The sequence below is a fragment of the Camelina sativa genome, chromosome 1 (assembly GCF_030686135.1).
Source record: "Camelina sativa cultivar CO46 ecotype springtype chromosome 1, ASM3068613v1".
Lineage (NCBI taxonomy): Eukaryota > Viridiplantae > Streptophyta > Magnoliopsida > Brassicales > Brassicaceae > Camelina > Camelina sativa.
Window position 1 is genome coordinate 1835879 of NC_141880.1, and position 24406 is coordinate 1860284.

Here is a 24406-nt window from a genome sequence, read left to right on the forward strand (position 1 = left end):
CTATTTTTGCAGAATATTCCCCTTTTGAAATTATCGTACCAGTTACCAACAGCGTCATGAACCTACACGTGTATTTTGTATCTACGCTTACTCGCCTAGTGTTGGGATTACTTTAATTAATTCAACTTCAACTCCGTCAAAGTTCTACGAAAATATTAAAGCTGCACGATGGGAATTAAAAAATAACAAGCGCAATACTATATGGTTATATGGTATGAAGAAAAATATCGCTTACTATATCATCTCAGTGAAGTGGTGCACATGCGTCACATGCATTAGCAATTAAGTCGATTTTTTATATTAAACAAATCAAACTCACAAAATATTTCAACTATACAATTAAAATTAAGTAGTTCATTTAATTATTATATATTTCCGGAACTAACTGGTGGTTGAAAGCTGGCCCAAGAGAACTCTATCCACAGCAAAGAGTGGAAGCAACCTACCCTGTCTTATGACCCATTTTATACCCCATCGACATTATTGTCACATTTTATTAATATATATTTTATTTTTTTATTTCCTTACTATTGTATGATTTGATTTGTCAAATTTAGTTTTTGGTTTAAGTTTGAATGTTCTCAGTTTATGAGAGATATAAACGAAAAAACCTCAATTTGGTATTTATATGTTCGAGTTCTCTAGTTCCATTCAAATACCTTTATGGTTGTTATTGTTCAGTCTTCGAATCGGGTTGTCAAAAGATTTTGATACTACTAGTAATTTTTAATCGAATTATATCAATTTTAAACCAGTTGAGCTAACCACATTATGTTGACAATCTAACAGTTGATGAGAAGAAAGAAACATTTGACATTTTGACTATGTGGTATGTGTGAATGTGTAAGTAAGATCTAGATCGCATAATTTAGCATTATAGGAGTCTTTGATTAATGTTTTAAATCAACACTACTTGCACAGTTTACGACTTTGCGTAAGCGATGTTGTTAAACAAGTCCGTTTTGGTGACAAAGACGCTTTGTTGCTTGCCATTGGATCCTAAACCCCTCTCGTCAACGATCATTTAAATCATTGATTAACAAATCATAATTACGATCCTGAAATTTTCATGTTAATATTCTGTATCATACATCAATTATTGAAGAGTGATCTAAGTTTGCAAGTATATGCTATGACCATTACTTATTAGAGATAAATTCAAGGTCTAAATATTGTTTACGCTAATTAAAATATCTGGATTAATTACTTAACACGTCTGTCTATTAATGTATGGGTTATTATTAACATTTTGAGAAAGAAAAAAAACAGAGCAGAAAAATAGTAATTGACAAAATGCGAATAGCAAAATTGATAGTTCGATTTAATATAACAGTAGATAGATAAAACCAACTACATGATAACAACATGACAAAACATAAATTATTGTAGCATGTATACATTAAACACAAAGGTGATATTTACATCTAAACCACACATTAGATGACACGAAATTACGAATAAACAGACAATATAATTAGGGAAAAACCCAAAAACAAAAAGACAGCTACGAATTGTAGTTAAGGAACCTTAAAAAAAATATTCGAATGGGGTGTTATTTGTTAATAATCAAAACGTATTGTGGAAGATGAATACAGACAGCTAAGTACAAAATGACGAAGCTGAGGCTGTACTGTACTCTTCAGTTCTGCCCCAAAGTGAAAGAAGCTGCCTTTAAAGCTTCTTCTTTCCCTCAACTCTGTAACCAAATAAAAAATATACTAATAATTTAATAAACAAAACAAAAAAGCACAAATTTTTTAAAATTGAATTATTAAGTATTAATTTTTGTCCAAAAAAAAACAGAATTATTAAGTATTAATATAATAAAAAGTGTCAATTTAAAAAAGATATTTTGCAAAATCAAAGTTGGAAGATTTTCTTGCTACCTGTGCCACCGCCCTCTCTCTCTCTCTCTTAGGTTTTACAGAGACATAAGAAATAAAGAAACCCTGAAACAGAGATAAAACAAAACACAAGTTTTGAGTGTGTTTTTTCAGCTTCTCTCTCTCAACCGCCTTTATTACACAAAACACCTCCCTATCTCATATATTCTCTCACCATTTCTCCTCTTCTCTTCAGAAACTCAAAAAGAAGAACAAAAGAGTTTTGAGTTTGAAACACTTTTTCTCTCTCTCTCTCTGTCTCTAAAAACAGAGTTGCGTCTGTGTAAAAAATAAAAATACAAATCTAAGAAGAAGTTATGAATAAACAAGATGTTATGAAACTTCAGGTATACGTTATCTCCTTCTCTTCTTCCTATCTCTCTCTTTCTTCAAGCTTCTCTGTGTGTGTGTATATATATTATTATAGAGCTAATTGTTTGCTCGGATTTGGTTCTTGCAGACTTGTGTTCTGAAAGTGAACGTACACTGTGAAGGATGTAAGCATAAAGTGAAGAAACAGCTGCAGAAAATTGAAGGTCTCTTCTTCCTCTATATTGTCATTTCAAATTGTTAATTTTGGTTAAGCTGATTTTTATAAACATTAACACAAAGGTCTGATATTTATAATTTATGAAAGTGGGTTCTCCTCAGAATCCATGGATCTATAAATATTTAGTGTTTTTTTTATATTTAATTATCAGCTCAGATATATGAAAGCTCTGAAATTTATGAACTGTGTTGTCTGTAGGTTTTATCCTGTTTTGTGATACTTTCATCTCTCACATCAAAGAGGTTTTACTGCTAGTTTTCCAAAACAATAGAGTTCAAAGTTTTGAGATTTGCCTCTGTCTGTCCTCTTTTTATGTCAATTTCTCAAAACTAGAGCAAGAATTTTTTGAATTTTGTTTAGAATAATCTGACATAAAACTTCCTAATTTTAACTATAGAGTCCAAAGTTTTGAAAATTTCCACATGAGCTTCCCATTCCTACAAATTCATTCAAATTGTGTTACTTTCTTGAGAAAGCCCTCTCTGACATGGTATTGCTATCTTGTTATGGTGTTCCTTGATTTCAGGCGTCTACTCTGTAAAAGCAGATGTAGAACAGGGGAGAGTGACTGTCACAGGGAACGTTGACCCAGCTCTTCTGGTTAAGAAACTCAGCAAGTCAGGCAAACATGCCGAGATCTTAGGCGGTGGTGGAGGCGGGGGCGGAGGAGGAAAAGGGTTTCCTAATATGAATGGGCAATTTGCAAATCTCAACATGAATGGAAACGGTAAGCCTAAAGGTGGAAAAGAGAGTAACCAAGTCAAGGGTAAAGCTGGTGGCGGCGGTGGCGGTGGCGGAGGAGGAGGTCAGATTCATGGACATGGTCAACCAATGCAATTGACTCCTCAACAGATTCAACAAATGATGATGATGAAGGCTGCAGCTGCTCATGGCGGTGGTAATAATGGTGGTGGTCAGATGAAGATGCCGCCTATGGCAGCTAAGGATCAGAAGAAGTCAGTTAAGTTTGCTGAAGAAGATGATGATGAGTTTAGTGACGATGACTATGATGATGAGGATTTCAGTGAAGATGATTATGAAGACGATGAGTTCGATGATGATGAAGATGACCATGACGAGATGGGTCATGGTCATGGAGGTGGAGGAGGTAATCACATGCCTCCTAACAAGATGATGATGCCAAACAAGATGCCTCAGATGAATGGTCATCATGGCGGTGGTGGTGGTGGACCTAAGGGGCCTAATGAGATAATGATGATGATGAATGGGTTCAAAGGCGGCGGAGGAGGAGGAAAGAAAGGCGGCGGCGGCGGCGGCGGGTTTGAGATTCCGGTGCAAATGATGGGAATGGGCGAGGGTAAAAATGGAAAAGATAGTAAAAGGGGAGGTAAAGGCGGAGGAGGAGAGAAGGGTAAGAAAGTAGGGAAAGAGAATAAAGGAAGTGGGGGCAAAACCGGAAAAACAGATGCCAAAAGCGGTGGTGGTGGCCTTCTAGGGTTTTTCAAAAAGGGTAAAAGTGGTAAAGGAGATGAGAAGAAGGGAGCAGGGAAGAAAGATGGGGGTGGGGGTAACAAGGTCAAATCATCTGGAGCAGGAGGAGTTCAACATTATGATAGTGGGCCTAAAAAAGGAGGAGGAGGCGGGTCCAAAGGAGGTGGCCATGGGGGCCATGACATTGATGAGCTCATGAAACACAGCAAAGGAGGAGGTGGTGGAGGTAACAAGGGCAATCATAACCACAGTGCCAAAGGGATTGGTGGCCCAATGGGTCAAGTTGGTCCGATGGTTCCAGGTGGTCCGATGGGTATGATGGGTCCAGGTGGTCCTATGGGTATGATGGGTCCAAGTGGTCCGATGGGACCAATGGGACAAGGCGGAGGTTACCCGGCGGTTCAAGGCTTACCGATGAGCGGAGGCGGAGGATATTATCAGGCACCACCTCAGGCGAATCATCAAATGAACCAGCAACAGTACATGCAAATGATGATGAACCAACAGCAGCAACAACAGCAACAACAACAAGCTGCGGCAGCTCATGGAGGATATGGTGGTGGTCACGGTGGTGACATGTACCATCCAATGATGTATGCTCGGCCTTACCCTGCGGTGAACTATGCTCACCCGCCTCCAATGCCGCCTCCTCACTCGGATTCTTATACTCATATGTTCAGCGATGAGAATCCTGGTGGTTGTAGTGTTATGTGATCTTATGTAATGTTAAATTAGAATATGGACATGAATGTTTGTCTTCTTAGTCTTTATGTTTTACTATTTTTTTGGTTGTCCTTATCTTTTTTTTTTTCTTCTTTTGAGGATTGGAAACAAAATGTGCTTTAATTTTGTTAGTGGAATGATGTTTATAATATCTCGATTTCGGCAAAAGAACGGTTATTGTAGGCTTGGTTATTGGATACATACAAAGTAAGATTTGGTGTTTATATCTTTTGTCTTCTTTTTCTGTGTGTGAAAAGGATTTAGGAGCCGTCTCTATATGTAGTTAGGTATACAGCATTATCATTTATGATATGATAAATCTGTATAGTGTGCCACTACTGTTGATCATAGACCATATTAAATTTGACCCATAAAGTACCAGCACTGAGACTTATGTGTGTAGATTGTGATGTTTTAGCAAAAAAAATAATAATCCAAAAAAGTGTTGATAAGATCTTTGAGAATCAGCCATTGTGTCCTAGTACTACCAAGTAATTTTTCAAAAGGTCAAATTAGTGTATGAATGATTCGAGAAATAATCACTCCCAAGTCCCAATGATTTCACTGGACAACGTTGTGTCCTTGTCAAAACGTTGAATTCATATTTTGGCCAGATACAATGCAGACAATATTGTGTTTCTGACTTTTATCACTGCTTTGCTGATGGGCTTTTTAGAGGAACAATTAATAATATTTTGGTACTCTTATTCTATTGGGCCTGAAAGATATAGCATGCATAGTAGTACTAAACTAATTCCGGTTTAATCAGTCAACCATATCGATGTGACCACAAATGGTATCGGGAATATAATATTGTGCCAAATAAAAAACGTAATACATACCAATGTCGATTTATAATTAAACCGGGTATAGAATACCGGTTTAAATGGAATCCCATCGGGGATCATATACGTGTCTTGACCAATCACATTACAGAAAACGATCACTAAACAGAGAAGTAAAAAAACGCTCGTTTCCCCTTCGTCTTCTACTTATTTCTTCCGACGCGCACAGAGACAAAATTTTGTAACGGAGACGGGATCGAGAGATAAGAGATCCCGGTGTAAAAATCATAAGGATTTGATTAATCGTAGTAGGGGAAAGGAGCTTAAAGATGCATACTTTTGGATACAGAGCTAATGCTCTGCTCACGTTCGCAATCACGGCGCTTGCCTTCATCTGCGCAATCGCGTCTTTCTCTGACAAATTCAGTAACCAAAACCCCTCTGCTGAGATCCAGGTAATGCGAAAACGTTTTTGCGTTTGCTTTACATGTATCCATAGCTGCTTCCTATGCCGCGGATCTGCGTATGATTATTTTGGGGTTTGGTGAATTGATCTGTCTTTTAAGTTGTTTATATGGAATGTGGAATCATGGGAAAGCCTGTGTTTTTTTTTTTTTTTTTTTTTTTTTAATTTGGGTGTGTTTTTGGTTTTGTTGTGGTATGCAGATACTTAATATTAATCGGTTTAAGAAGCAATCTCATGGAAACGATGAGGTAAAGTTTCATGGTTTTGACCTCTACCCCTAATGTTTATTTCTTTTCTTTCTTATGAATTGCTAAAGTTGCTTGGTTACTTCCCTAAGTATAGTAATTCATCTCAAAGCTTTAGAATTTTGATTAACTTAAGACACTGGTGATAGTAGTTTACAAGACTCTTTCTCAGATTGTTGATTTGTGGTTACTGAATACCCTTGAATTTACACATACATCTGTAGCTTCCTCTTCTTTACCTAGTTTGTCGATTTCCCTCTATCGATTACTCCAATTGCTGACCATTTCTTACATTGTCATGCAGGTCAGCTTGACATTGGACATATCAGCAGACTTGCAGTCACTATTTACTTGGAACACCAAACAGGTTTAACTTCTGAAAACACTTATCTGAATCCATTGCAAATTGGGGCTGCTCCTGCTGGATGATCTTTTATTAAACCGAAAAATGTTTGCAGGTTTTTGTTTTCGTAGCAGCAGAGTATGAAACCCCGAAGAATTTTCTGAATCAGGTATTACAGCTCAAATGCAAAAAGCCTTCTTCTGAGGGATTTTATTGACTTAAAGATTGTTGTACCTCTTTCAGTGAATCACTAATGGATGCACATTCGTTTGCAGGTTTCTCTATGGGATGCCATAATCCCTGCCAAGGAAGATGCCAAATTCCGAATTCAAGTCTCAAACAAGTACCGTTTCATCGATCAGGTACACTAACTCAACAAGTCCCACCAAGTCTTCTGCGTTTTTACACTTGTTTAGATTACGGAAACTGATCATCGTTTGGGATCTTTCAGGGACAGAATCTTCGTGGAAAAGAATTCAACTTGACACTACACTGGCATGTGATGCCCAAGACCGGCAAGATGTTTGCTGACAAAATAGTCATGCCCGGTTACAGTTTACCAGATGCATACAGATGATGAAGATTGAATGAGTACATCAAACATTGTCCAAGACTTTTTGAATTTCAGTTTTTTCTGAAAAGTTTCAGACTTTTCTTATTTGGGGGAAAAACTAATTTAAAAGCACTAATGTTCTTAGCAGTAAACACAGATATTTCTTTCAAGTGATCTCAAGTAGTTTTCATTTATCATTAAAACAAAATTTAGTATTAAGGCAAGCAGAATCACAACATTGCTTCAACAGAACTATGACCTAAAAGTTTAGCTATCCTTTTGTTTTTCATGGATTCTCTAACTAGTCTAACATCAGTCCATCGGCCAGCTTTGGCATATATATTAGATAGAAGAACATAGATTCCGCTACCGAGTTCTTCTGATTCGGCAACCATGAATTTTATCCGATCTGCGAGATCCATATTTTCATGTATCTCACAACCATTTAACAATGCACCCCATATATTAGCATTGGGTTGTATCGGCATAGTCTTTACCAATCTCTCTGCTTCTTCAAAACAACCAGCACGGCTCAAGATATCAACCATACATCCATAGTGTTCAGCAGTTGGTTCTATGCCGTAAAGATCTCTCATTTCCGCAAAGTATCTTCGTCCTTCTTCGACCAGACCTATGTGGCTGCAAGCATATAGAACCCCAATATATGTGATTCCATCAGGTGTAGCATTACTTTCATCTTGCATTCGCTGGAACATACCCAATGCTTCATTCCCGTGCCCATTACTGGCTAACCCGATGATCACAATGGTCCAAGCTATTGTATCTTTCTTCTCCAAATCTTCAAACGCTTGCTTTGCGCTCTCAGCATCCCCTGTTTTAGCATACATATTCACAATTGCACAAACTATCGCAGCATCCTTCATAAATCCAGTTTTCAATATATACGCATGAACCGGTTGTCCCAACTGTGAACACCCTTCAATCTTGGAAGCTCTGATCATACTCAAAAACGTTACTTTATCTGGAGCAAAACCTGCAGAACGCATATCCAAAAACATATGCATCGCCTCCTCTGCATCACCGTTCTGACTATACCCTGTGATAATGGAGTTCCAAGAAACCAAGTTCCTCTCAGGCATTCCATCGAACAGGTACCTTGCGGTTCTCAGATCTCCACATTTTGCATACATATCAATGAGGCTTGTAGCCAATATCACATTAAAATCGACTTTTGACTGACAATATGGATCAAAGCCTAATTCTTTAAGTAACCCATGAAACCATTTCCCAGCCGCAATGTCCTTACATCTGCCACAAGCAACCAAAAGATCCACCATTATTGTCTCATTTGGCTTCAAACCAATACTCTGCATCTCCCTAAACGCTTGAATCGCGTCGCTAAATCTATCATTATTCACAAACCCAGAAATCAAACTTCCCCAAGCAACAAGGTTCCACTTTGGGATATCCTCAAAAACCCTCAAACCACAATTCACTTCTCCACAACACATATACATATGAAGCAAGCAAGTAGAAACATACATATTCAATTCAAACCCGGTTTTCACAACAAACCCATGAACACAACTCCCGAATTGAACATCCCTTAACCCAGAACAAGCCTTAAGCACATAAGGGAAAGTGAAATAATCCGGAGAATAACCTTTTCGAAGCATATCTTCGTAAAAGACCAATGCTTTATCTTGGTTCGGACTGTTCGAGAAGCCTCTGATCATCGAATTCCATATATACACGCTTGGGAAATCGATAATTTCGAAAACTGATCTCGCGTAGCTGAGATCCATAGTCTCGGGAGAAGTAGTGCAGAAGTCTATGAGTCGGCTTAGAGGAATGACGTTTCTGATAACTGAGGATTTGATCATTAAGCCATGGAGTTGATTCAGTTCAAACATGGATCTGCAATTCTCCAATTGGGAGAGAATTGGTTTGTAGTGCTTCTTCATATTTCAAACTCAGTCACGGAGTGGAAAATAGGTATTTTCATAACCCAGCTAAGGGGTATGTTGAATCCATACACCAGCTATAACACTCACAAAGTTTTGTAAAATTCAAATTGGCTACACCAACTCGACAAATGGTGTAAGAACATGCACAAGCCGTGACGGTGTTATCTGACCGTTAACAGCTGCTTACATGGATGCCACGTAATAAACGACGTCGTATTGAGATATGAAAGAAAGAGCTTCTTTTGTCCAAAACGACGTTGTTTCCATTGTCTTCTTCCTTTTTACTTCTTTCACGAGTCGAGAGAAAGTTTGTTCAATTGATTTGGGGATTTTTAGAACATTTAGGGTTTTTGGGCGAAATCGATTAAGATGTCTTCATCATCAGCTTCTTCAAGTGAGTAATTGAGAACATAATGTGTTTAGTTTCCTTGTCTTTGTGTATTTTGATAGAAATATTATTTGATTGTGAATTGGTGAATCCGTTATTTGGTGAAGGAGTGAGCAGCGACAGAGTCAATGTCATTGGAAGAGGAATCCCACGAAAATGTAGATGTGGTCGATTCTCTGTAATGAGAACTTCAAACACAATGAAAAATCCTGGAAGACTCTTTCATTGTTGTCCTAATGGATCTGACGAGGTAATCAATATAGTTGGTCATATGAAAATTGTTCTCATAACCTTCTCATAATGTGTATTTTTGTATTAGAATCCGAATCATTTGTTTAAGTGGACCGACATAAGCATGGTTGAGGAGATGGAAGAGGTTGAAAGTGTAGTTGACAAAATAGAAAGAGAAGTGGAAAGCTTAGCAAAGAGATTAGATGAGGTAGAAGCTATCAAAAAAATCGCAGAAAGATGTGAAAAAAATATTGTAGAGCTTAAAGGTGTGGTGAGTTCTTGTGAGAAAGAGATTCAAGAGCTAAGAAGCTTCAAGAACATGATTGTTTGTGGTGGTTTAGTTGTGGCTTTTGTCTACTATGTAATATTTGTGTAATGTGTTGTTAAGTGTTTTTGTTGTGATTAAGCATGTAATCATGGAGTTGTTAAGTGTTTTTGTTGTTAACTATGTTAAGATTAACATAAAACTTCAATAAGTTTTGATTAGATGAAAAATAGAAGCCATGTTTTGAGTACAACAAAAACTTGAAATTCACCGAACTACAACCATAAACTACCATGAGATTACCACAAAAACTTTCAATCTCATCGAACAAAAACAAAAAACTAACTTCCATTCGTCCCTTCCTTCTATTCAGTTCATTCATTCCATTCCATGGCTTGGTCCTTGGGTTGGTCCTTGACTAAGTCCTTGGCTTTGTCTTTGGCTTGGTTCTTGGCTTTGTCCTTGGCTTGGTTCTTGGCTTTGTCCTTGGCTTGGTTCTTCACCAGTTTTCTTCTTCTTCCACCTTCTACCAACAACTCCCAGACCCGGACAACTTCTAGTATTATGACCGACGGTACTACACCGGCCACAACGACTATCTCGTCCAGCTTTTGAAACTTTGATTCTCTTCTCCGGTTGTTCTTGTTCTTCTTTTCCTTTTGACTTCTTCTTTGGAGACTCATTCTTGCCCTTCTTTCTTTTTTCTGTCTTTTTGGGACCTTTTGTAACTTCTCGTGGTGGTGGTTAAATCCTAGGCTCCTGAGATCTTATCCAAAAACCAATGCCATTAACTGCTGAGATTGACTCAAAGTAAATCTTGACATTTGTTGATGCCAAGTACCAATCACAGTTAACATAATCTTCAGGATTGTGCTTCTTGGTCAGTATGACTCTTAAAACATGGCGGCAAGGGATCCCTGTCATACTCCATCTTCGACATGCACATGTCTTTTAAGACCGTTTTTTAAAATTATGGCTGCCAACAGTTGTCCTTTCACACCGTTTTTTAAGAAGCAACCATCTATGCCAATTATTGGCCGTCAATATGCAAGCCAAGTCTTCCGAAGAGCTTCAAAGCAGACATAAAACCTATCAAACCTGACGATACCAGCATCATCAGTCAATGTCCCAACCTCCGCTGTTGAACCCGGATTTGATCTAGAAAACAGAAATCAAACCCATATTACCGACTAACTCCAAAATTATAAGAAAAACAAAGTAAAAAAAAGCTTGACTTACTCTAAAAGATGTTCCATGTAATCATGTAGACGAGCAAATTGCTCATCATATTCCTCTTGAATCATCTTCAATGCTTTTGCTCTAGCTGTCCGACACTGATCATAAGTAGCAACTATGGTGTAACGCTCCTCAATCGCATCTTGCATCGCCTTAGCCTTGAATGTCGGATCCTTCCTTATGTCATTCAAGAACAACTGAGCAAGGACTCCACTCTTGATCACTTTACTAAACCCGTCCTTTGTACATGCATGGACATCATTGCATGTCTTCACCATGTACTTTCCAATTTTATCTTCATAGGAGCAGTAGATCTTGAATTTGCAATTCCCTCCAATGGAACACCTTACTTCACTCTTCTCTGAACCCATCTTGTAAACTTTATATTCTCTCCATTCTTAAGAGCATAGTCGACCACAGCTTCTTTAAACTCACATATACTATCAAAGACTTGCTCTAATTTTATTTCTCCACTACCTTTTTTGCATCTCATATATCTTCTTTCAACGTCCTCGCAATCTAAGTTAGGAGGAGTATCCTCATCATTATCATGCTCTTCTTCGTCAACAAAACCTGCTAAGTTCTCCTCCACTCGATCTTCCATGTCAACAAATACCCTACGAGCATCTTTATCATCACCATGAGAACCATCTATATCACTATGAGCACCATCTCTATCATCGCCAACAGAACCTTCTCTATCACTATGAGCACCATCTCTATCATCACCATGAGAACCAACTTCAAGAAGCTCATGCTATTCTTTCTCTAGAAAGATTTCTATCGACTTAACCCAAACCGCAATTGTACACATTTTCTGAAAATTCTCACCTTCATTTATTAACTTCAGCTCTGAAAAATCTTCAAATGGATACTTATACCAGATTTTCTGCCCATAAAGAGGATCGTCCAATGCCGCCATCAGATTAGTCACAACACTTTCTGGTTTGCTTTCAAGGGTTAGAGTCGATCCTCCAACATAAGTAATTTTTTCCCATCAACAACTCCAAACTCTCCACCATTGTGGCATTGGAATATGACATCCTCATCGGAACTGAAAAAAAAAACTTAAAAGAATTAGAGGGTTTTCTAAATAAACACTCCTAACTATCTCAATTAAGAAAATCCCTAAATTATAAAAACCCTAAAAATTGAATTAAAATTACCTCATTTTCCGATGACAATACGGTTAACAACACTTTATACACTCTCCACGGTCGACAATCGTTGCTAATTGAATCAATTGACCAATTGATTTTGATTTATTGGTGAAAAGAAGAGAAGAAACATGAGTCGGGATTGAGAAACATAACTCGAGTCGGGAACGAAGAAGTAGATGGCTTAGGAAGAAGACAATGGAAACGACGTCGTTTTGGACAAAAGAAGCTCTTTCTTTCGTATCTTAATACGACGTCGTTTATTACGTGACATCCACGTAAGCAGCTGTTAACGGTCAGATAACACCGTCACGGCTTGTGCATGTTCTTGCACCGTTTGTCAAGTTGGTGCAGCCAATTTGAATTTTACTAAACTTTGTGTATGGATTTACTCAGTGTTATAGCTGGTGTATGAATTCAACATACCCCCTTAGCTGGAGTATGAAAATACCGATTTTCCGTCACGGAGTCACCAATGTTCTCACACCTTTAAATAGAGTCGGGTGAAGTTTGTTATTTTTAAATAGTTTTGGGTTTAATTTGAATGTTGAAAGAAATTTTGCAATTATTTGTAAAAGAAGAGACATGTATAAATAAAGGGTGTTTAGTTACACGACGTCGTAATAGTGAATAAGCGGAAACTGGAGAGGTCCGAGTTGCTATGGCGGCGAAGGAGACCGCCGGCGGGAGTGGTTCCATGGACGACGGATCCGATAGTGATCCATGTCCTATCTGCCTTGGACCAATGCGCCAAGACTCTTACCTCGATACCTGTTTCCGTACGTTTCTTCTCTCTTTCAATTTTTCTCTGTTTAAAACTTGTGATTAGATGCTGCGCCAAAGTTATATAGATGGATTCTTCTAGAGTTTTAAAGTTTTGAGATTAGTGTGAATTCAAAGATTCAATCTTTGGTTTATTTTTGAACCCCTCACTTTTGTCTGTGACCAATTTAAACAGATTTGATTAGTTAATTTTCCAAAAAGGATTGAATTGATTAGCTCTTGTGTGTCTGTGTATCTTAGAAAGGCCATTATAGGTTTATGGTTTTAGGTAATGACTGATACATTCGTAAAAAGTTGAACTTTAACTGATTAGAACATATATATTTTTTGTTTTGCTTTTCTGTTGTGTTGCAGACAAGTTTTGTTTCAGTTGCATCAAACAGTGGATCAAAGTTGTTTCCAGCAAGGCCTCTAAGCAATTATCATCAGTGAAATGTCCTCTCTGTAAGGTTTGCTTCTTAGAAACGCTCTCTTCTGCTCACAACGACACCTTGAGGAAGTTGTTAACAGGAATGACTATAATAACACTATGCGGAGAGATAATTCCTCGATCATCCACAACTACGATTGGTGTTCTTTTGAGCGGCATTATATCAACCGGAATATTTCAGATGGGTATGTTAGCAGTTTGGTTTTCTATTATAGTTGGCTATATTTTGTTTAGAGAGAGTATCTAACTCTGATTTCATCTTTGTTTTGCAGATTTGTACTGACAAAAGAACAGAGATACAGGTTGAGATGTTACTACACCGAATCAGGTTTTTCCCTTCTCTGCTTGTACATATTCTCCTGTTGTGTCGTTCCGTCTTATGATGGAACTTATGAATAGAAAACCTTTCATCCATGTTATATTACCGAGAAATTAAAGATGATTGATACAAGAGTTGGGAATCTGTTACTTAATTTAGTTTGTCAGTAGAATCAAATGTGTCTATCAATCAAGAATGAGATTTTTATGAAATCTCTAATCTCTGTCTGGCTTAACCAGGTTTCGTGGCTGATGTATTTGATGTTGCACGGTTTTGGAAGCTGCAAAAATTTCTTTATCCAAATCGGTGGCTTGAAGCCTGGTTGAGGAGAGAGCTCCAAGCCCTAATGCAGGTTTGAATCTATGCCCCTTTCTTCTATATTTCTGCCTTTGTGCTGTTATGTTTTTGTTGAGTTGTTCGCAAAGATGACTTGTTCTTTGCTTTTAACCCGGTTTTGTCCCTTGTCTATAGGATGAAGATGTTGATATCGTTCTGCACCATTTGGTCGGTGTGATGGAGTCCTTCTGCAAAAGGTAAAAGCTCTTGAGGAAAACGTTACAACTTTAAAAGCTCATGGATATATCTTTAATTGGCTAGAGTTTAACTAATCAAAGTAGTCTGTATCTCTGGGTGGCATGAATGAGCATGACTGACTTTCTCTCATTTAGATTCGAACAGAGACGCAAACAAGAAGCAAGAAGCGTGGAGACAACAAACCAAGAACAATTCAAAGCAGTCGTCTCAGAAGCAGCACGTCCATTTGTAATGGCGAGAACAGACCGGTTTGTGGATGAGCTAGAACTCTTCCTAGCAGCGGGACTGAACTTGGAGGCTTATGATGCTATCTATAAGAAGCGGTTAGGCTGGAACAATCGAAGAGAGATTGGTGTGGCTAGTGAAGAAAGAGAAGAAGTAGAAGAACATAACGTAAGAACACGAGTGACACCTTACTTGTTTATCTCTGAAGAAGACTCAGACTAAGACAAACCATACACTTCTGTACAAAACTTGAGAAAAACTTGTGTCCAGTCGTTATAGAAACTCATAACTTCTTGTTAATGGTATACCACTTTTGATTTGTTTTTACTTTGTTTTATTCATTTCTCTGTTTTTACTTTACATTATTCATCAAACACACAAAGCAACATTCACCTTATTACACATCACACAACTGTAATATACTGGATCTCTTAGCTCAAGCATTCACGATAAGACCACCTGCACCAAAAATACGTCTGCGTTACAATATACCACAACAGAGATCAATATGTGACTGTGATGGACTTAGGAATTACCCAATCCCGTCTAACCGATCAAAAACCATAGGAAAAACTAACTCAGTTTCATTTCTTCATAAAGAACCGCACCAAAACCGGATTAAAATCTAATCTTCCTTAAATCCTTCAATCAAAAATCAGAACCAAAACTGAAATCAACCACCTCAAATTAGAACTTACCGTTTGGATGGAGGACCTGGCCAGTATAGTAAGAAGAGCAATGGTTACAAGCCAAGAAGACGTAGGAAGGAGCCACTTCCACAGGCTGAGCCGCTCTTTTCATTGGTGTCTCTGATCCAAACTGCTTGATCGCTTCGTCAGAGAAGGATGCGGTTATCAGTGGAGTCCAGACCGGACCAGGAGCTACTCCGTTCACACGAATACCTTTTGGTGCAAGCTGAAGAGCTAAGCCACGTGTGAAGGAAACAATGGCTCCTTTAGTAGATGTGTACTCTAGTAAGCTTGAGTTTCCTCCGTATGCAACAACCGACGTCGTATTGATGATACTGCTCCCTTCCTTCATGTGCTTCAGCGCGTACCTATGATTGATTACCACCATTACGGTACATAATAAAAAGATTTGAACTCTTAACAAATCAATTAGCCGGTACCTAATAACCAAACCAGATTGAGTAATGAGTACTCACTTGACCAAGAAAAACTGTGAGAAGATGTTGGTACGAAACACTCTCTCAAGCCTGGCCTCATCGATATCTTCAATCGAAACCTCATGCTGCTCAGCTGCACAATTCACAAGCACGTCGATGCGTCCAAAGGCGTTCACAACTTCCTCAACGACCCTCTTGCAATTCTCCTCAAACCCTAAATCAGTAGCGATCATGATCGGCTCGTTAGCTTCCCTCGTCTTAACCTCGTGAAGCAAACGCAGCGTTTCGTCTGCGTCTTTGTCTTCTCGACCTTTCACGTACGTGAAAGCAACGCTCGCTCCTTCAAGCGCATAACAGTGACACACTGCTTTACCTATCCCCGAGTCTCCTCCGGTCACGAGTGCTACTTTTCCCTGCGGATGGTTTCAAAGATACCTTGTGATACACGTAGGTATGAATAAAAACGCTAATTTTGCATTTAAAATGTTATTTTATCCGATCGTAGGCGTAGCCTCAATTATGTCGAAGTGTATGATTTTTAGATGGAAAATTTATAAAAGTGATCCTAAACGGGAAAAAGAAGAAACTACATGAAGTTTGTTGGAAGGTTTGTAGTTAGAGCTAGAGAACTCGGGAGTTGGCTCCATGACATGTTGTATCCCTGGTTGTGTCTCTTGCTTCTGCGGCGGAAACCCACTCGCCATTTTTCACACTCAAAATTTTCCGATAAGTTTTTTCCGAGAAAATTACCCTCTATATATGTATGAAAATTATGAATGATCAAGAGAAACAAATAAGCTAAAGAAGGCGTCTAAACTGAGAGCTTCTTTGAATGATGTACCACGTTGCATCTCACTTTCGATGACGTGGACAAGTCATTGCAACGGCGCAGCTAAGGAGGAGTCCACGTGGTTAAAATCAGCTTATTTGGGATAAACATTAGTCCCATTGAGTGATTGAGATATATACAAAAACTTACATGCTTCATGGTCTACATGAGATATCTATAGCTATCTTTGTTTAAGGTATGCAAATTTGGTCTTAAGGGGCTATAATTTTGAATGAAAATAGATATCCTTTATAGGAGTTTACATTGTCCCATGAAATTATCTAACTTTAGACTGGTCTAATCTATAGTTTTAAACTAATCTAATACTAACTAAAAGAACAATAGAAGCTAAAAGGGATAAAATGGAAGTTGAAAAACCAAAGGAGAAAGTTGGATTACAACAATTCACTATATACATCATTAATCACTAAGATTAAGATTTTATCTTGATTTATAGGGTTTTCCTTTGTGTGTGTGGTACAACTTGTACCGTACACGGGTTCGTCTTTCTACTATCTATAATAACAATTTGAATGTTTTGCTCAGTTTTTTGCTCTCAAATTTTCAGAACAAATTAGACCGGAGGTAAAGAGAACGTTATTTTTCTTGAATTAATTTAACATGATATTCAAAAAATAAATATAATCTATAATAACGATTTTTAAAAGTAATTTATTTGATCGCTCTGAACCAATAACCTCTCGGTAATCTTCGGTTTTGTCCTCAAGAATGGTTAGGAAAAAATCAACATAGATGAGATGAGAGACTATGATTGTTTAAAATCATTTTGAAAACTATAAAACTAGTTTAAGCGTTAAATTAATATTACATAAAAATTGGTTGTTGAGCTAATAACACTTGAATCTATAGATTAGGGGGATGCTTAACCGGATTTATTTTTAACATGTTGAATTTTATCGCTTAAATTAATTTAACAAAAATATTAAAACTTTAGTTAAAAAATCAAAAACATTTGCCAAAAAATAAACCTCCAAAATCAGTTTACATAATAAAAACCTAAAAAGTAGTTTAAATAATAAAATTATTTTGAAAACCATAAAAATTAGTCTAATTATTGAATTAACCTTACATGGAAACCGATTGAGCTAATAAAAACCTCTTAAGGACCCGTAGGATGGGACGGGATGTCTAACTCGGTTTGTTTCCACATATTAAAAATTCAACACTTAGATTTTAAAAAACAAAAATATTTTCTATAAAAAACCTTTTAAGTTAAAATAAATAAAAAAATATTTGAAAGAAAAAAGCTTTGAGAAAAGGAAATTGAGAAAGCAACAACAAACCTAGCTCTTTGGTGACGAAACTCCATCTTCATTCATCGTCATGCGTACTCCTCTAGGTTATCCGAACTATTGAAACCCGATCGTCGTAGCATTCAGTTTCCCTCTTTGAAACATTGGTGACGCCGTTTCTGTTGTGTGTACATGAGCAGATGCAGTCACGAAACCAAAACAGAGGAATAGGATGATGATCAGTCTACGAACGTAACACGATGATTTCCTCCGATCAATCTACGAACGTACGTAACACGATAATTTCCTCCGATCAAGCTACGAACGTTAGACGATGATTTCCTCCGACTCTGATCAATCTTACGAAAAGGTTCTGAGATCAATCGGCTCCATTAGATCGGCGATCAAACATTCCATAACTTGTTCAAGAAGAAAAACTCTGTATTTAGAAGAAGATAGAAAGAAAGATTGATGATGTTTTTTTGTGTGTTTTCCTAAGAAGAAGAAGAAGAAGAGAATGAAGAATCTTTGAAATCTCAAGGACTGAAGGCAAGAGACAGTATTTATAAAAGAAAAACGCGAAGGTCGGTTTGTTTCCTTTTTTCTACTTATTTGGGCTGCGGAAAAAAAAAGGAAATAGATCACAACGGTAAGAAAAAGTAACCGTTACAAAGTTATTATGATCTACACGAAGAGCTAAAAGGGCTAATGGAGATGATGATGGGACCTTGATCCCTTTATATTTATTAAATTACAAGCAGAAATATATAAACCCTTTCACGTCTCACTATATTTCATTTTTTTTTATAATATTTATTATGTATTTTATTTAGTTCTTTCTTTTGTATTTGATTTGACCTTGACAGATAAAAATTTGAATGGACAACACTCAATCAAATTTGAAAGAAAAAACTATAATCTTTTCTTTCCATATTGTTTCTATTGACAAATATAGCTCAATCCTGTTTTGGTTTAGCCTTCACTTTCTGACGTATACATAGCATCCTTTTGTGTCCTCTCTACACTTATGTTCTTGAGAATGGGATTCCAAGTTTCCTTCGCAGAGAATCAACTGCTCATCATCATCAAGATTTCAGAGTCTATTGATTCTTCTCAGCATTCATGGGGAAATATGAAGCTCTTCTCTTCTCTTCTTCCTCAAGATTCAATCAAGAAATCTTCAAATGTAGCGAGTGACTGTAATCGCTGGCCCAGCGAAGCAATAGTTCTCTGGCACTCTGCAAATTTTGAGGCAGCTACTGCTAATTCCTTCTCCTGTCATTGCCACATTGTCATCAAGGTGTTTTAAAACAAAAAGAAATGATATTGCAAGTCCCTAAGATGCATTCTGTTTGATTATGATTCTATGGAGTTTTCTAAGTATCTAATACTGTTTTCAAGTATATGCCCATTGATCATTATTATTATTATGTAATGTTGCATTCATATGAGAGTAGAAAATCACCTGCTTCAGCTCAAAACCTTTCATATGGTTAGTCTCAGGCTCTGTTTCTTGATGAAGCTCAAGTTCTCTTTTTAGTTTTGAGATCTCATCTTGCAGTTCTTTGCATTTGGAAATGTGTTTTGATGATAAAGCACGTTCCTTTTCTGTGACATCTTCCAGAGATTTGATTTTCAAGATCAAAGATTCCGCTTCTGCTTCGACATCTCTAAGTCTTGATTCAACCGCTTCAGTTTTCGCATTTGCAGCCTTTACACCATCCTCAGCCGCTTCTTTTGCATCCTTCGTTAGACGCAGTAGAGTTTGAAGCTCCGTTAACTTTCTCTCTGTTTCCTTTAGCCGATTTTGCGATGTCTCAAGCTGCTTTTTCGTTCCATTCAAACATATGGTCAGTTCCAGCTTCTCTGCTCTTGTAGTCTCTAGTTCTGACAGATTCACTTGAGCTTTGTTTAACTCTCTTTGAAGATCCTGATTTTGCTTTCCTGATTCACCCAACAACAACTCTAGTTCTTGGTTCTCTGCTTCTAGTTTCTTTAACTCGGATAACTTCCCATCTGTCTCCTTTAGTCGGCTCTGCAATGCCTCGCTTTGCTCTTTCGATCCATTCAAAGCCATCTCCAGTTGCAATTTCTCTACCTCTAGCATCTCTACTTTTTCTTCCAGTTCAGAAATTCTGTGAAGCGATGCTTTGAGTTCATGTTTTAGTTGGCTTGATTGAGCATTAGATTTCTCTAACTCCTTGTTACTACTCTCTGAATGTTTCCTTCCCGGTTCAGAATGCGGCAGCGCAGCAAGCTTCTCCATCTCGAGAAAATCATCCATTAAACCAATGTCTACCGAAGGAGACATCGAAGTTTTCCCGGTTGTCTTCGCAGAGGGACTCTGCATTTCATTATCACTAAAAGAAACCCTCCCGGAGTAGTCTGATTGGTTATCTACAGAAGATTTGAGCTCACTGGAATTGTCTGATCTCCGAACCATGACTCTCAGTTTCCTGCATTCTACTTCAAGTTTAGTCAGCTTTTTTATTCCTTCCAGCTGTTGTTTACTGGCAGATTCAGCTGCCTGAGTGCTCAAGTCCCTCTCCATAGTTCTGATCTTGAGCTCCTCAGCTTTTGAACGTAGTTGAAGCTTCAAAGCCGAGTTCTCTTTCTCTAAAGCCTCAAGTTTCGAGTAAAGGTCTTCATTGACCGAAGCAGTAGAAGAAGTAACCTCTTCTTTTCCCGTTAGAAGTCTGGCTTGGAGCTCCTCTATTTGGGATTCAAGTTCGGATTTTATAGTTTCCCACTCTTGGCATTTCTTGTTTACAGCTTCTTCGATCTTCTGGTTTTGCTCCTCTCTTCCTTGCCAGAGTTGTCTCACACATTCCTTTAGCGCACTATCAAGATGAGTATTTCGATCCTCAAGAGCCGAAACCTTGCTTGTAGAAGCATCAAGCTGTTGCTTCAGAGCCGCAGCTTCGTTCTCTGCCTTTTCCCAGCCTAAACCCAAGCAAAATGCCATGTCAAAAAAAAAAAAAAAAATCCTTCAATATCTGCTAAAACGAAGAGAGAGAGACAAGAACAAAAAAAACAAACCTGAGACAGCTTCCTCTGCAACTTTAGCATGTTGTTTTGCAAGATCTTCCTTTAAACTGACATTTAATAGAGCTGCAGAGAGCCTCTCCGTCAAAATCTTGACGTCCGCCGTTGCCTCTTCTTCTCTTGTAACCGGTTTAGAGATTAATTCCGGTGATTGAGATCTCTGAAGAAGATTCACACACATTACACACCAAACTCAATCAATCAAGTTCTCCATAAGAGTCTCTCCCAATCACAAGTTCTTACTATAAATAACTCTATTGATAGATGAAAGCAAAAGATCAAACAAAAGGCATTGCTATATAAAGTAAAGAGCTTTTTGTGCTTGAGAGAGCACAAAGCATTATTATTACCTGATCGTCTGAGAATCTTTCAGAATGAGAAGAGACAGAGCCAGTACTCTCAGTTTCGCCGGGACTTTTCTCAGATGACTTCCGCCGCCAAAGCCAGCTCCTACGGTCCATACCCAAAACCACCAAACATTCAAACAAAACTCATCTGCAACGATCTCAACAGAAGAAGACTTTAACCCCAATTTAGTTGCGACCTAACATTAACAAAACAAAAAAAAAGAAAGAAAGGCCAAAGCTTTTAAAATGGGGCAAATTTATTGATCTCACTTACAATTCACTCTCTGACCAAAAAAAAAAAAAAAAAAAACTTTTTTTTTTCCTAACGAGAAAATCTCTGCCAAACGCTCAATCAAAAAAAAAAAAAAAAAAGAAAAAAAAAAAGAGTTTGGTGATTTTGGTGATTTCGATTGCTTGAGATGTAAAAGATGAACAATTACGTAACAGAGCAGCACCTAACCTAACACAATACAACACATACCTCAAATCTCACGCCAAGAGCAGATGAAATAATTGAAGCAAGAAGATTTGTGTGAATCTGGCTACGAAATTCAACGGCCATGTTCAGAAAAGAACAGATTGATTAATTTTTTATATAAATTAAATTAAAAGAGAGAAGGAAAAAAAAATGAAAATTAAAAAGTGGTAGTCTCGATGATTGAGACACACATGATAGATATAATGTGTTAAAAAGGAAAAATTGGAATAAAAAGGCCTACTAGTACTAGTAGTTCCACATTTTTCTTCTTTTTTTTTAAAAAAATATTTTTAGTTTAGAATTATCTGTTGAGAAAATTCGACATTACTATTACAGCCAAACACTGAAATACAAGTATACAACAAAGATTTTACAAAGTTTATTAATTAAAAAAAAAAAAAAAGATGTTTCGAAAATACGTTATTGACGTAATGTGGAAGAATATTTACAGGAATTTGTCAGAGACGAAGATATCATTTAGTGAAAGACAGCCGTATCCGTACAAATCTTGCAAGTGACCCTATCAACTTCAAGATTCTAGGTCCTTTCTATTTTTTTCTTTCTCTTTTCCATGTGTCAACAAGGTAGGTGTGTAGAGAGGTTTTCACATTTTTTCTTTTCAATTTATTATGATAAAGTTTAGAGGCATAACAGTAACTACAAATCGATTTTATTAATACACTCTCTCTTCTACATGTAAAATCAATGGAGCGTAAATAAAATGGACCAGTTTCCAAAACGGTACAAAATTGGACAAATCTTGAGGTGAAACGTTATATTATAGCATCTACAGATTGATATCAGAAAACATTACCTTTTACTTCTACAAAGACCATGGTTTACCCTTTTTTTCCTTTTCCTTTTATGAATCATACTTTGACATTGAAGATATAGAGCTTCAGCACAACTGCAAGCGCAAGCTGCAAAAGAAAGATGCTGGCGATTATCAGGACCGATCTCTCTCCAGCGGAATTGATATGCGCTTTGAGGTTCAATGCCACAAATGTTGCAGACATGAACCCGGCTACCCCTGCGATCACCCATCTGAAAATCTCCACCGGCACAACCGACAGGCACTGCAGAGTTGGAAACAGGTGTATATATGTCAAAGACTTGTCACATTCAAAATGTTTCAATATGGATCACAGTTTTTACAAGGAGGGATTTGGTACCAATGCTGGGATAAAGACGAATAGGGAATATCCATAAAGACAGAAGAGTTGGATTAGGCCTGATGGTGCAGAGAAGTATTTGAGAACGACATATAGTGCTAGAGGAACAATCGTGACATATCCGTAGAACACTCCTGCAGACCAAGTCACCAGATTAATATCGTAGTTCCATTCTTGTTTCTTCCATTTGTGTGCAATGTATGTGACAAATGTCCCGATAGACGCTGCAACGAATATCAAAGTGGTGCATATCCAGAATGGACCATACCTGCGAATACAAACGATATCAAGCACTTTGAAGACCAAATACAACATCCCCTCTATAAGACTAAGTTGAAAAAAGATAAGAAAAGACACAAGTCTTACAAGTCAGGCTTATCAGCTGTCTTCTCTGTAAATGTTCCACGGAATGGGAAGAGAGATTCTTTGAGCCTCTCTACGACATCCGAAGTGTCGACATCAAAGAACGGCTTGTAAGCACCAACTGTGAATTTATGGAGCCAGCCACCAGACTGGGGTTCATCTGTACTACCATTGCCATGCCCAGAAAATGAATCTGCAAAGGTTCAAATTTTATACTATAATCCATAAGATATACCAAATTACAAAGAGACTGGCTGGCTACGAAGCAATCAACATAAAGCAGTCGATGAACACGTTTCCACATCCTAAATTCCTCAACCAACTCCAATTCGAAAAGTATAAACATATACAGAATAAATAACTCCAGATTCGAATCTCTTACCATCAGCATCTCGAGGGGGATTACTACCACCAGAGATCTTGCCCTGAGTAGCAGATGGAGGAAAAGTTTGTAGATTTGATTCTGCAAAAACAATGCATCTCTCAATCACAACTTTAACATGAACATAACCATTGTCAAACCAAAACTTTTAAAAGATGAAGCTACATTTGCATCTAAAAGTCTTCCTCTTTTTCCATAAACAAGATTCTCGTATCTTCTTCTATTAGCTAAACCCTTAATCTGTTCAAACCTAGAGATTCATTCAAAATCCATAGTAGTAGTACTACCTAACAAATTTACAGTAACCTTAGCTCTAACATCAACATACTCTTACGTCCGAGAGAGAAAATAAAGGAACCTCTAATTCCAAAAATCAAATCGTTCTATAATCAAATTTCACCTAAGAAACTGAAAAATTCAGAAAATACGAGAATGTTACCTGCGAATTTGACGGTGGTATGGCCTGGATCTGGAACAGACTACGATTGACCCAAACAAAACAGACGGAAACAAGACCAGATCCGAAGAATCAGTGTACGGACAAACACACACGTAGATACTCATCGAAGATCGAGAAAACGTTAATGGATAAGAGAACTTACAGGTACAGATCCAGAGACTTTCTGGCTGTCGATAGTCGTGTAGTTCCCGCCGGACATCATCTTTGCTCCGATCTTCTCCGTTCGTCTCTTAGCTTTCTATACGAAATTGGCTTTGAATGACAAAAACTATGCTAGTCCGGTCTAATGGATTTGACGACGGGAACCAGAGGTGAAACCTTCTTTCTCATTTAGAAGCATCGTCCAACTAGATGTTTATTAGTATATATTTTCCTTTCTTAAGAAAAATAAATATATATGATGATATTATTTAGTTCAACCGTCAACGCTAGCTAACGAGCTTGAGGAGAGTCCA

At 37.6% G+C, this 24406-nt stretch overlaps 7 protein-coding genes and 2 pseudogenes across 11 annotated transcripts; 4 read left to right on the forward strand and 5 right to left on the reverse strand.

The window, feature by feature from the left end:
* Positions 1 to 1677: 1677 nt before the first annotated feature.
* On the forward strand, positions 1678 to 4776 carry LOC104709880 (heavy metal-associated isoprenylated plant protein 34). The gene is made up of 3 exons (XM_010426450.3): positions 1678 to 2230; positions 2344 to 2419; positions 2960 to 4776. The coding sequence occupies exons 1-3, from the start codon at positions 2201 to 2203 to the stop codon at positions 4597 to 4599; spliced, it is 1746 nt and encodes a 581-aa protein (XP_010424752.1). The 5' UTR covers positions 1678 to 2200; the 3' UTR covers positions 4600 to 4776.
* Positions 4777 to 5444: 668 nt separating this feature from the next.
* LOC104709972 (signal peptidase complex subunit 3A) lies at positions 5445 to 7208 on the forward strand. Its single transcript, XM_010426527.3, has 6 exons — positions 5445 to 5848; positions 6060 to 6107; positions 6409 to 6471; positions 6563 to 6616; positions 6723 to 6809; positions 6899 to 7208. Exons 1-6 carry the CDS (start codon positions 5723 to 5725, stop codon positions 7022 to 7024), a joined length of 504 nt encoding a protein of 167 aa, XP_010424829.1. The 5' UTR covers positions 5445 to 5722; the 3' UTR covers positions 7025 to 7208.
* Positions 7161 to 9031, reverse strand: LOC104703421 (putative pentatricopeptide repeat-containing protein At3g05240 pseudogene; annotated as a pseudogene). 2 transcript variants are annotated; one of them, XR_015564496.1, is made up of 2 exons: positions 8625 to 8940; positions 7161 to 8269 (listed from the first exon to the last, which is right to left on the reverse strand). The product of XR_015564496.1 is annotated as a putative pentatricopeptide repeat-containing protein At3g05240 pseudogene, transcript variant X2 (transcript). The 2 variants fall into 2 exon arrangements; XR_015564488.1 differs by having other exon boundaries at positions 7161 to 9031.
* A 266-nt stretch (positions 9032 to 9297) lies between these two features.
* On the forward strand, positions 9298 to 9923 carry LOC147949459 (uncharacterized protein At4g04775-like). Its single transcript, XM_087463473.1, has 3 exons — positions 9298 to 9322; positions 9424 to 9566; positions 9636 to 9923. Exons 1-3 carry the CDS (start codon positions 9298 to 9300, stop codon positions 9921 to 9923), a joined length of 456 nt encoding a protein of 151 aa, XP_087319599.1.
* Positions 9924 to 10852: 929 nt separating this feature from the next.
* On the reverse strand, positions 10853 to 12219 carry LOC147949460 (uncharacterized; annotated as a pseudogene).
* A 612-nt stretch (positions 12220 to 12831) lies between these two features.
* Positions 12832 to 14823, forward strand: LOC104710020 (uncharacterized). The gene is made up of 7 exons (XM_087463237.1): positions 12832 to 12984; positions 13343 to 13441; positions 13528 to 13603; positions 13691 to 13746; positions 13977 to 14089; positions 14209 to 14270; positions 14406 to 14823. The coding sequence occupies exons 1-7, from the start codon at positions 12867 to 12869 to the stop codon at positions 14716 to 14718; spliced, it is 837 nt and encodes a 278-aa protein (XP_087319363.1). The 5' UTR covers positions 12832 to 12866; the 3' UTR covers positions 14719 to 14823.
* LOC104710105 (glucose and ribitol dehydrogenase homolog 2) lies at positions 14814 to 16413 on the reverse strand. The gene is made up of 4 exons (XM_010426685.3): positions 16213 to 16413; positions 15662 to 16035; positions 15195 to 15553; positions 14814 to 14955 (listed from the first exon to the last, which is right to left on the reverse strand). Exons 1-4 carry the CDS (start codon positions 16324 to 16326, stop codon positions 14933 to 14935), a joined length of 870 nt encoding a protein of 289 aa, XP_010424987.1. The 5' UTR covers positions 16327 to 16413; the 3' UTR covers positions 14814 to 14932.
* A 2189-nt stretch (positions 16414 to 18602) lies between these two features.
* On the reverse strand, positions 18603 to 21900 carry LOC104710192 (filament-like plant protein 3). 3 transcript variants are annotated; one of them, XM_087463434.1, is made up of 5 exons: positions 21578 to 21900; positions 21100 to 21199; positions 20744 to 20909; positions 19170 to 20647; positions 18603 to 18979 (listed from the first exon to the last, which is right to left on the reverse strand). In XM_087463434.1, the coding sequence occupies exons 4-5, from the start codon at positions 20253 to 20255 to the stop codon at positions 18863 to 18865; spliced, it is 1203 nt and encodes a 400-aa protein (XP_087319560.1). In that variant the 5' UTR covers positions 20256 to 20647; positions 20744 to 20909; positions 21100 to 21199; positions 21578 to 21900; the 3' UTR covers positions 18603 to 18862. The 3 variants fall into 3 exon arrangements, with proteins under 3 accessions (XP_087319560.1, XP_010425089.2, XP_010425152.2); XM_010426787.3 differs by having other exon boundaries at positions 21100 to 21293; XM_010426850.3 differs by having other exon boundaries at positions 21100 to 21244; positions 21578 to 21784.
* Positions 21901 to 22228: 328 nt separating this feature from the next.
* On the reverse strand, positions 22229 to 24340 carry LOC104710327 (uncharacterized). The gene is made up of 6 exons (XM_010426934.3): positions 24094 to 24340; positions 23931 to 23970; positions 23492 to 23572; positions 23113 to 23302; positions 22747 to 23014; positions 22229 to 22650 (listed from the first exon to the last, which is right to left on the reverse strand). Exons 1-6 carry the CDS (start codon positions 24151 to 24153, stop codon positions 22444 to 22446), a joined length of 846 nt encoding a protein of 281 aa, XP_010425236.2. The 5' UTR covers positions 24154 to 24340; the 3' UTR covers positions 22229 to 22443.
* Positions 24341 to 24406: the final 66 nt, after the last annotated feature.

What these genes read in the sequence shown, in the direction of transcription:
- LOC104709880 (XM_010426450.3), top strand. Translation starts at nt 2,201, where the DNA reads ATGAATAAACAAGATGTTATGAAACTTCAG. An exon ending in AAGATGTTATGAAACTTCAG is followed by an intron (nt 2,231 to 2,343) that starts GTATACGTTATC and finishes TGGTTCTTGCAG; the next exon opens with ACTTGTGTTCTGAAAGTGAA. An exon ending in ACAGCTGCAGAAAATTGAAG is followed by an intron (nt 2,420 to 2,959) that starts GTCTCTTCTTCC and finishes CCTTGATTTCAG; the next exon opens with GCGTCTACTCTGTAAAAGCA.
- LOC104709972 (XM_010426527.3), top strand. Translation starts at nt 5,723, where the DNA reads ATGCATACTTTTGGATACAGAGCTAATGCTCTGCTCACGTTCGCAATC. An exon ending in CGAAGAATTTTCTGAATCAG is followed by an intron (nt 6,617 to 6,722) that starts GTATTACAGCTC and finishes ATTCGTTTGCAG; the next exon opens with GTTTCTCTATGGGATGCCAT. An exon ending in AGTACCGTTTCATCGATCAG is followed by an intron (nt 6,810 to 6,898) that starts GTACACTAACTC and finishes GGGATCTTTCAG; the next exon opens with GGACAGAATCTTCGTGGAAA.
- LOC147949459 (XM_087463473.1), top strand. Translation starts at nt 9,298, where the DNA reads ATGTCTTCATCATCAGCTTCTTCAA. An exon ending in TTCATCATCAGCTTCTTCAA is followed by an intron (nt 9,323 to 9,423) that starts GTGAGTAATTGA and finishes TATTTGGTGAAG; the next exon opens with GAGTGAGCAGCGACAGAGTC. An exon ending in GTCCTAATGGATCTGACGAG is followed by an intron (nt 9,567 to 9,635) that starts GTAATCAATATA and finishes TTTTTGTATTAG; the next exon opens with AATCCGAATCATTTGTTTAA.
- LOC104710020 (XM_087463237.1), top strand. Translation starts at nt 12,867, where the DNA reads ATGGCGGCGAAGGAGACCGCCGGCGGGAGTGGTTCCATGGACGACGGA. An exon ending in TTACCTCGATACCTGTTTCC is followed by an intron (nt 12,985 to 13,342) that starts GTACGTTTCTTC and finishes GTTGTGTTGCAG; the next exon opens with ACAAGTTTTGTTTCAGTTGC. An exon ending in AACCGGAATATTTCAGATGG is followed by an intron (nt 13,604 to 13,690) that starts GTATGTTAGCAG and finishes TTTGTTTTGCAG; the next exon opens with ATTTGTACTGACAAAAGAAC.
- LOC104710105 (XM_010426685.3), bottom strand. Translation starts at nt 16,326, where the DNA reads ATGGCGAGTGGGTTTCCGCCGCAGAAGCAAGAGACACAACCAGGGATA. An exon ending in TCACAGTTTTTCTTGGTCAA is followed by an intron (nt 15,554 to 15,661) that starts GTGAGTACTCAT and finishes AATCAATCATAG; the next exon opens with GTACGCGCTGAAGCACATGA. An exon ending in CCAGGTCCTCCATCCAAACG is followed by an intron (nt 14,956 to 15,194) that starts GTAAGTTCTAAT and finishes TTTTTGGTGCAG; the next exon opens with GTGGTCTTATCGTGAATGCT.
- LOC104710192 (XM_010426787.3), bottom strand. Translation starts at nt 21,210, where the DNA reads ATGGACCGTAGGAGCTGGCTTTGGCGGCGGAAGTCATCTGAGAAAAGT. An exon ending in AAAGATTCTCAGACGATCAG is followed by an intron (nt 20,910 to 21,099) that starts GTAATAATAATG and finishes AATCTTCTTCAG; the next exon opens with AGATCTCAATCACCGGAATT. An exon ending in AAGGTTTTGAGCTGAAGCAG is followed by an intron (nt 18,980 to 19,169) that starts GTGATTTTCTAC and finishes TGGCAATGACAG; the next exon opens with GAGAAGGAATTAGCAGTAGC.
- LOC104710327 (XM_010426934.3), bottom strand. Translation starts at nt 24,153, where the DNA reads ATGATGTCCGGCGGGAACTACACGACTATCGACAGCCAGAAAGTCTCT. An exon ending in AAGTCTCTGGATCTGTACCT is followed by an intron (nt 23,971 to 24,093) that starts GTAAGTTCTCTT and finishes GGTCAATCGTAG; the next exon opens with TCTGTTCCAGATCCAGGCCA. An exon ending in ACAGCTGATAAGCCTGACTT is followed by an intron (nt 23,015 to 23,112) that starts GTAAGACTTGTG and finishes TTGTATTCGCAG; the next exon opens with GTATGGTCCATTCTGGATAT.